This window comes from Lygodium microphyllum, chromosome 28 (assembly GCF_053477565.2).
Source record: "Lygodium microphyllum isolate KBCC chromosome 28, Lygodium_microphyllum_v1.1.10, whole genome shotgun sequence".
In the NCBI taxonomy this organism is placed as follows: domain Eukaryota; kingdom Viridiplantae; phylum Streptophyta; class Polypodiopsida; order Schizaeales; family Lygodiaceae; genus Lygodium; species Lygodium microphyllum.
This window is the reverse complement of record NC_141162.1, coordinates 77161834-77170921: the sequence shown is the minus strand read 5'-3', so window position 1 is coordinate 77170921 and position 9088 is coordinate 77161834. Positions and strand designations below refer to the sequence as shown.

Below are 9088 nucleotides of genomic sequence, written 5' to 3'. Positions count from 1 at the left end.
AATCGTTAGTAAAATAACACAATTAAACCGACAAAAGTGAATACCTAGCAGTCTTCAGCTACATAAATAAATCAACCGGTTAGAAATAAATCCTAACCTTAATTTATTACGAGTGCGCACTCTAAACTCATAAACGTTTATTAATTTAATATGCATTTTGCGGAATCACCCGCTATGGAATCACCCATGTACACACTAAATTAATGAAACGCCCGAAAAGGACAGGCGTCCCCATCAACTTCTCGCACAAAGAATCCTCTTTGCGTATGAGCCCCGGTCATCTAAGTTTACGGAATCCACCGTAAAACCTCACGGAATCCACCGTGGAATATGCCTCCTGGCATCACACACGCACGCACGCACGCACGCACACAAAGACATGCATATATACTCTTCCTCACTCAAAATCTAGCTTTTATAATCATGGAAGCTTGTATCTAGAAGCCATGGCTTTTTCCAAGAGTAGTATGGAGGAGTGAAAGTGTGGGAGACAAGAAAACAAGCAAACCAAAAAACAATGAAAATGGGAGAAAATAAAGATTCTTTTACCTCAAATTTTTACTACACATTCATTTTCAATTACAATATGCTTACAGCCCTAGGATATGTAGAGTAAGGGGAAGTTTTGGTGGCAATAATATTTTTGAAATGTTAGTATGTCCAATATATTTGTTGTGCATTGATCAATATGTTTATCAACATTTTTGTTGCTACATGTGTTGATATATGCATCACTATACACATTGCTAAAACACTAGCATGACTATAGCAGTGTGCACATACCAATGATCATACCAACAATTATTCCAATGATAATAGAAACAATGTAAATTTTTTAGATTTTGTGTCAAAACTTGCTATGGGTAAACCCTTCATTTATTGTAATGACATCTCATTTGATGTGCTTAGAATATCATGCATTGGATATTGCATGTCACCCACATCTCAAGACTAAGACACTTTGTACTAAGTCTTTGTGTTGCAATGAAGAACCCTTGGTGATGTAGTGATTTAATATGATTTTATTGTTACATTTCCTTTCCATTAAACAAGCTCTGTATTACAATAATGCTAAAAGAAATCTATTATCAATCTAAATTTTTCATATCTAATATATTGATTGATATCTAAGAGTGTTTTTTTAAGTTTCTATATTTTTAAGTACATTATAAAAGTTATCTCCTAGTTGACAATCAATATCATACTTGCACAAATGTTTTACCTTTAGTTGAAAGTTCTACCATGTGCATTACCATATTAGGAACATAATTGATTAGGATTAACCTTGATCATTTTTATGAGAAAAGGTAGCCACTGCAGTCGAGATTGGAGGAAATAATTCTTTCTTTAGCAAAGTTATTACATATTATTACACTTTGATTAGTGCCATGGTAATCATATGATTAGTGCAAACTATTATGTTTACCATGGCATGCCCTACATGTGCTTTCTATAGGGCATAAAGGGGATGAAGATTGAGTCATGCCATTGACACCTTTGACCTACAAGTTCATGTTAATTTCTCACTAACTTGGATTTATGATACATGGTGTAAATGAGATGAAAAGTTTAGTCAAACTATTTATATGATGGCATAGAAGTTCATGTTCTTTCTCCTAAATTGGCTTATGGTTGGCTATGGACTATGCAGGTTGATTCCTCATCATGTATGTTGTATGCTTTTTTATTCATATTGTCTTCAATCATCATTGATTGTTCTTTTAATGTTAAATAATGGTGGACTTGTACATACATCTAAATCCTTTCTTTTGGTTCATGGACTAGTGAATATGTCTATCAATGCTCTTGATTTACTAGCTTGATCCCGTAAGTAAATGGTTGTGTGCAAATGGTCCATTTGTTTCTATCTACAATCTCAATTCATTTTTGAAACCTTATAAAATATTGGTATGGTATTTTTGGTTGGAATGCCCCTCTTCAATAGTCTACCCATAATTACAGTTTGTTTTATTGTCCACAATTGGGTTTCTACTTGTAGATAGTTTCAACTCATGCATTTGCATGTATTACTTGAAATAGTGTTTGAGACTTTGATAGCTTTTTGGCAAAACAAGCAAATGTCCGAAACCCAACTAACACAAGGTCCTTCCACACTTGCGTGCTATAGAGCATTGTTCTATTACTTCCAAGAAAATCCCAACACTACTTTAATTCCATGAACCAAGAACAACTTTTTCTGTCAATAATTTCTTTATAAAGAAAGAAAAGGTTTAGCCAAAAGTGGGCTTAAGTTGAAGTAAATTAGCTCTTAACTCAATAAAGATGGTACTAATCTTTAAATGATGATGCACCATGCCATTGTGTGATTGTAATAGCATATGCCTAATGAGCAATGTTGACAAACCATGGCAACAAAATCACTAGATGAACATTAATTTTGGTAGAACAAGTAATCTAAACATATCGTACTAATAAAAGTTGTATAAAAAGCTTTTTAACTTACTACGCCTCATATATGTACAAAATAGGGTATCACAAACCACAAAAATATTTAAGAAATATGACCTCAAAATGCTTCAATAAAATTTCTAGTAATGTTTGAACAATGAGCCAATTGTGACTCATCTTTGTTGTCATTGAATGGTGATGGTTATATGAGCAAAAAATTTAGAAGTTGTAATCTGAACGTATTTTATTCACAAAGGTTGCATACAAAGCTTAAAGGCTGATAATGCCTAGTATATACAAAATAAGGCATAACAAGCCTAAAAAAGATGTAGAAATATAACCTCAAAATGCTTTACTAAATATATGTACAAGAGGTCCTCAAAGGTGTGAGAAGTGCCATGGTTTTAGAGTCCACAACAATGTTGCAAGTGACTTGGACTAGATACTTGGGTTTCACCAACTTGCCTACAACATAATATTGAGAGTTGAGGGATGCAACCAATGTGAAAGGCATGCCTTGCTTAGAGATATAGACTTGAGACAAATTATCGCTAGCTCCATATATGGGAACCCTAGTGGCTTGAACCACCACATTTATTGTTCTTCGTAGACCTTTTGCTTGTGAATATTTGGGAATCTGCAAAAGACATTTGAATTTATTTTTGTACCTCTCAGATCATATATGCAATCAATATGTTTGTTGATTGAGCACTTTACAACAAGAGTGACAACATGCCTACATTCCATTATTTATTTGTACATTGTATGTAAAGGCTTGGACTACCATTTCATCTCATTTACATTGGCGTTAATGTACTTTGCCCCAAATAGAATGAGCCCACAAATTGATGAAGTTGCAATAAATGTGTCTCTTATTGATTGCTCCCATACTTGCATCTTTTATGGTCTAGCTGATCCATTGAATTAATTTCCCTACAATGTGATTACGAGTGAAAAAAATAGTGACATTGAAAGGACATATGTCTCTATGCAACTAGGAAATATTGCCGTATTTTGATATGTCGATTTTGTCATAGCAATCCTTTAACTTGGATAAGAATCTACATTTAAACCCAATGGTTTGTGAGAGTTTTATTTAGATATAATAAAAGGCTAGTGTTTTGCTCCAAGATTTGGCATGCCCATGTGATATCACTTCGACGAGAGAGAGAGAGAGAGAGAGAGTGTGTGTGTGTGTGTGTGTGAGTGAGTGAGTGAGTGTACGCGTGCGCAATGTGTGTTTCTTTCTAGCCATACCAAAGTATGGGAATATACCTGCCCCATGGCAATTTGTAGTTGCGAGTAGGAGAGGAGTGCTTGTATAGGATGGATATGAACTGCAAAATACTTAGAAGGATTGTAGAAATCAAGCATCACAGTGCAGTTGAGGGAGACCAATTTTGTGGGAACTCCCGAAGTATCTAGCCCTTGACCCATGTAGAAATTGTGGAATACAACATTCTGCAAGGAAAAATATGAAAACTGAAGCATTTTAGGAAAACACAAAAGGCCATGCATAGCACCTATGCCGTTCTTCAAAGCACCATCCTAACCAACTTGCACCACCAAGAGGGCACCCTCTTGGAAGGACCATGGTAGGAAGAGCAAGGAAAGCTTAGTGTTCTTAAAATGAGAAACAAAATATATGTATGTATTAATCTATGTAAATTACAATTTCACAGGAAAATCACATAGCCATAAGATTATATTTCCGACGGCATTCAACTAAACATCTACATGGCTTTTTCCATCATCGAGGAAAAGCTTAGTTCCTAGCTCACTTAGCCTCTTGAAAGACGCCTCTTCCGGAAGGGACCGTATGGTGCTGGCTTACTTGGATAATTAAGGAGGAATTGTTAATTGAGGGGGCGGGGCGGGGCGGGGGGCAGGGCATCATACCTTGATCGAGACATGGGGATGCGCAGGTTTGCAGATGATCGAGAAGAAGAGGATGAACAGGACGAGGAAGACGATGCAAGCGACCGAGACGAGAAGGATGGTGGTGTAGCAACGGTGAGAGGGGGAGGGGGCGCCTAGCTCTGACTCCTCGAGGATGACGTTAGAGGCAGCCCAGTCGAGCTTGCCAGATAAGGAGGAGGCCTTCCTGTTGATCTTCTTGTGTGCCTTGTTGAATGCGGAGAGGGAGGAGGAGGAGGAGATGGGGAGGACTCTGCGGGAGGAAGAGGCAGAGGCCGAGGAGGAGGAGGCCAGGGAGCGAGAGGAGGGAGTGGCGGCCTCGAGGCCTGCGCGAGATGAGGAGGGGAGAGGGGAGCTGCCGGCTATGTTCCCACTGTAAGGTATATTGTCCGTATCACCCCCGTCCTGGGACTCTCTCGCGGGGCTCTGCACATAGTACAGAGCTCGGAAAGAGGACACGGGCGAAGACGTAGAAGCCAAGCTGGTAGTCTCCTCTGTCTCAGACCTGGCATATCGAGGCTGCTGCAGCTGAGCACGATAGTGATACATCTCTCTCTCTCTCTCTCTCTCTCTCTCTCTCTCTCTCTCACTCTGCGGTGCGGCTGCTACCTTGCAAGTGCAGAATTGCCGTGCATTGATGCAGAATCTCTCTCTCTCTCTCTCTCTCTCTCTCTCTCTCTCTCTCTCTCTCTCTCGTCTGTGCTATCTTGTAAGTGCAGGATTGCTTTGCACCGCTGCAGAATGAGGCTTAGTACCCCTTTTAAGTGTCCTCATTCATCTCTTCTGGAAGGAATGTTCTTATTTTGTTTAACCTTGGGGCTTAACTAAAGCTTCTAATCGTTCACTCAATTGTTGCAGCAGGCAGGCAGCTAGCTAGCTAGCTCTCTCTCTCTCTCTCTCTCTCTCTCTCTCTGTGTGCGGGTCAATGTCCCAATAAAATGCCATCAGAGCAAGCTCTCTCTCTCTCTCTCTCTCTCTCTCTCTCTCTCTCTCTCTGTGTGCGGGTCAATTTCCAAATAAGATGCCAACACGCACATACGTCCCAATCAGCTGTGCTCACACTAACACATACACACACACAGTCTCTCTCTCTCCATCTTGTCATCCACTTTCGCAAGATTTTCTATCATAACCCTGTTCCCGTGGCCCCTCCCCCTCGCACTCTTCCCCCGATACACAAAATATACTGCTTCCAGCAGCCGACACGGCCAGACAGCTTCTAAGAAAATGGAGTTTTGTGACGGTGAGGCGCATACGCCTACAAATAACCCACGCCCGGCACAAGTGTACTCGGGGAAGTGCCACGCCTACCTTTAGGCTTTTACTAGACATTGTTAAGAGCCATGTCACACCAAGGGTTAAGGGGGGAGTGGTATTTTTACCCTAGGTGGCAACCCTATGCCCGCTCCCCCACTTCCCCCCTTAACTTTGGGTCCCACCCTATGCTTCCAAGGGGAGTGGGGTGTCATAAGCCCCACTTTACCCTCCTAGCACCCTCTCAAAAGCAGGTGTTAACTCCATGGTAGTTGGGTGAATGGTATTGCTCATCTCCGATCGGTTGTGTAGTGGCACTTTGGCAATTACGCCATCAGCTTGCAAAAATGGAGCCAATGGGAAAGATTTCTTTTCTATTTTTTGTTTAGACACTTGCTTTTCTTAAGCTAGTGCAACCTCTCTATTTGCTACGTCTAGTTGTCGCCCTTTTACCCCTACTCGCCCCAGTGCAACCAAGCTCTAAGTCTTGAGAAATTGAGAGCCAACACAATGTGGCCCGGCATGCTCTTTACTTAAAACTTATCCAACACGTGGCTACCTTTCCTTGCTAGACTCCTCGAAGTCTAGTAAAGTGTGTGGGTATGACACCACCCATATTTGTCAAAACACCAAGGTAACCAAAGAGAACCCCATGCAATACTAGATTGTCATCAATGTCTAGAGATAATCAACCTATGTTGCAAACTCCACATCCTTAAATATACTTCTCCATGCACAAGCCCATGTGGTCATGGATCCCCCTTTTGGCAAGTGCACAATGCCAAAGCGAAGAAGAGAAAGAGAAAGCACCTCAAAGGAGAGAGACACTTGCGAGGCAAATCAAGTGTTGCCACATGTTCTTGACTAGCCCGAACAAACAAAGGACCCTCTTTTTCAAGGGTATTTCATGGGGTACTTGGTGCACTCGATTGAATCCCTATTTTTTCAAGTTTCAACTAAAAATCTCAATACACAAAAGTCATTGTTCAACTTTGGTGACTTGCACAAGTTAAATGACTTGCCTATGTCCAAAGCTCTTTCAATAACAAACTTTCGTGGGCCAAGTTTTTTCTACATGTGCAACAAGGTTTCAACAAACATTTCTACTACATCATGATCCTCTTGAGCATACTGGAAAACCTTCCATGTTCTAGTGTTCTTGCTAACATGATAAAGACCATATTCATATGCATTAATTTGGGTTTGGGTTTCCTCAAATCCTCTTCTCCCATTCTACTTTGGTAATACTAAGGGTAGCGGGCTTAATGAGACATTGTCTTAAGTCCACTTAAAAATCTTGTACACCAAGGGTGTTGACATGAATTTGGATGGTTTTCTCAAGGGATTCAATGTATATGTAAACCATCATATGTATTCATGGCCTAATTGAAAACCCCCTTATTTGTAAAGTTATTGTGAACAAGACACACATTTTTTACTTAATTATGGATATTCCCATTGAATGATACCCTTCTATATGTAGGAAAGCTCTTAGAAAAGGGATTTTAAAAATCCCATATATTGAACCATGTGATAGACTTCATATTTATGAGTAAATCACTAAGATGGTTTTCAAATAGATGAATGTCAAGGAGGGACAACCATTGGTCGTGCCTTAAGCACATGACCGAAAAAGTTTGCATCCATTGTTCTTTATAGACACCATCAAATGTCATAGGCAAGTGAGGTTTAACTCCATGCAATAGCTAACATACTATAGCACCAAAGTCTCAAGAGGGAAAAAATTTAGGAGTTATTTATATTAGGATGCAACCTAGGGCCAATTGTGAAGAAGGTTTCATACTTTCACTCTAGCAACCAAGTTTTGTTAAAGGAAGGAAAAGGCATGCAAACTCAAATTAAAACATGTTTAAAGCTTTCTTATTTCATTTGTAGTCTTCAAATAGGTGAGAGTGCATTGGGTGGAAACTCTCCTTTTTCATTGCCAAACATGGTGTTTTCACTTGGTTAGGACCATGGTTCCTATCACCTCAAAACTAGCCAACTTGTTTTGATATACCTTATAAGTTTCAAAAACCAGATTCTTATCACGTTTAAATTGATCTCAAATTGGTTTTTCAACCACTAGAAGGAAGGGATGATGTGTTGAAGTCAATAGCAAATTTTGATGTGGAATAGTTTTAGAAGCTCCAACGATTGGAAAAAATGATTATTAAAATATGAAGTTAGCTTCTAGCTTATACACATGAACACAATCTAGTTTTGGAAACTAGAAAACAGCTTGAAAATTAGATTTCAGTTTTCAAGTTAATGTGAGTAGCTCCCATGTGAGCCACATAGCCAATATGATGCTAGCTTGAAACTAATTCTTGGTTTCAAAGCCAATGTGACCACAATAGAAAATTGAAAACCTGGAAATTGGCCTAACCCAATTTTTTGTTTTGAGTCTAATGCGTATAGCTCCTTAGAGTTGGAGTTACGTTTTCTTGAGTCTAACCCAATTTTTTGTTTCAAGTCTAATGTGCATAGCTCCTTAGAGTTGGAGTTACGTTTTCTTGAGCCCTTTGATCATCTCAATTCAGTTCGGCTAATTAAAAAGAAGTTTCTATCTTAGCCACCATAAGAGGGTAAAGTTTCAAGAAGATCCCATTGGTCCACACCTAACATAAGGTATTATTCTAAATTTCTAAGTAGTACAAAAGGGTGGGATTCCAAGAAGAGCCCACTTGGTTGACCTCAAAATTAATGCAATCCTCTTATGCAATATTGTTCATTCAATTCCATCAACTTCTCAAAAGCATGTATATGCATCTTGTTGTTATGTCATTTCAACTTGTATTATCACCATCCTTACAATTATTGAGGAGTTTGGAAAGCCTATAAAGTGATCTAATGTAGATGGCCATCCAATAATGTTCATTGGTTGAAGTTGCTTGTAATGTTTCTTTTTTTTTTGTTCTTTCAAGCTTTCCCTCTTGAAGTGCATTAAACTATTACCAAAAGTTAAGAGATTCCCAAGTAAAAATCTCAAAAAAGACATATTCATGGAAGTTAATAGAAAGCACAACTCATAAAACTCAAAATAGACTTAAAGAAGAGTAAAGCAAAATTGAGCGATACACTATTGGGTGCAATTTCTCCCCATATATGGAGTGGGCATCTCCTCCATGCCATATTTATAATGTTAAAATAAATATTTCTTTGCTCAAAGATAGTCCCTTTATAATCACTCTTTTTGAAAAAGAGTTTGAGTTAACTGAATAGATGGTTACAATCAATTGCACAACTCACAACTGCTGAGAGCCATATAATATTTCTAAAATATATTCAGTATATCTTCTAAAAATCTCAAGTATCAATAAATATTTACAAAGAGTATGTATGTATGCCTTAGAATAAATAACAATGTATCTATTTAAATAAATTAATGAATAAGGCTTTGAAATAAATTACGCTTGTTGTGTATATCCAATTCATCTTGCTCTACACATCAACTTATCAAAAATTTAAAAAATCATGTTAGAAAAATAATTAATTGAATAAATAC

General features: G+C 38.5%; 1 protein-coding gene across 2 annotated transcripts; it reads right to left on the bottom strand.

Annotated features, from left to right (window-relative positions):
* Positions 1-2592: 2592 nt before the first annotated feature.
* On the bottom strand, positions 2593-5251 carry LOC148011630 (uncharacterized). Of its 2 annotated transcripts, XM_087670765.1 has the most exons (3): positions 4309-5248; positions 3685-3870; positions 2609-3046 (listed from the first exon to the last, which is right to left on the bottom strand). In XM_087670765.1, exons 1-3 carry the CDS (start codon positions 4873-4875, stop codon positions 2765-2767), a joined length of 1035 nt encoding a protein of 344 aa, XP_087526891.1. In that variant the 5' UTR covers positions 4876-5248; the 3' UTR covers positions 2609-2764. The 2 variants fall into 2 exon arrangements, with proteins under 2 accessions (XP_087526892.1, XP_087526891.1); XM_087670766.1 differs by lacking the exon at positions 3685-3870 and having other exon boundaries at positions 2593-3046; positions 4309-5251.
* Positions 5252-9088: the final 3837 nt, after the last annotated feature.

What these genes read in the sequence shown, in the direction of transcription:
- LOC148011630 (XM_087670765.1), bottom strand. Translation starts at nt 4,875, where the DNA reads ATGTATCACTATCGTGCTCAGCTGCAGCAGCCTCGATATGCCAGGTCT. An exon ending in ATCCCCATGTCTCGATCAAG is followed by an intron (nt 3,871 to 4,308) that starts GTATGATGCCCT and finishes TTTTCCTTGCAG; the next exon opens with AATGTTGTATTCCACAATTT. An exon ending in TACAAATTGCCATGGGGCAG is followed by an intron (nt 3,047 to 3,684) that starts GTATATTCCCAT and finishes TGTCTTTTGCAG; the next exon opens with ATTCCCAAATATTCACAAGC.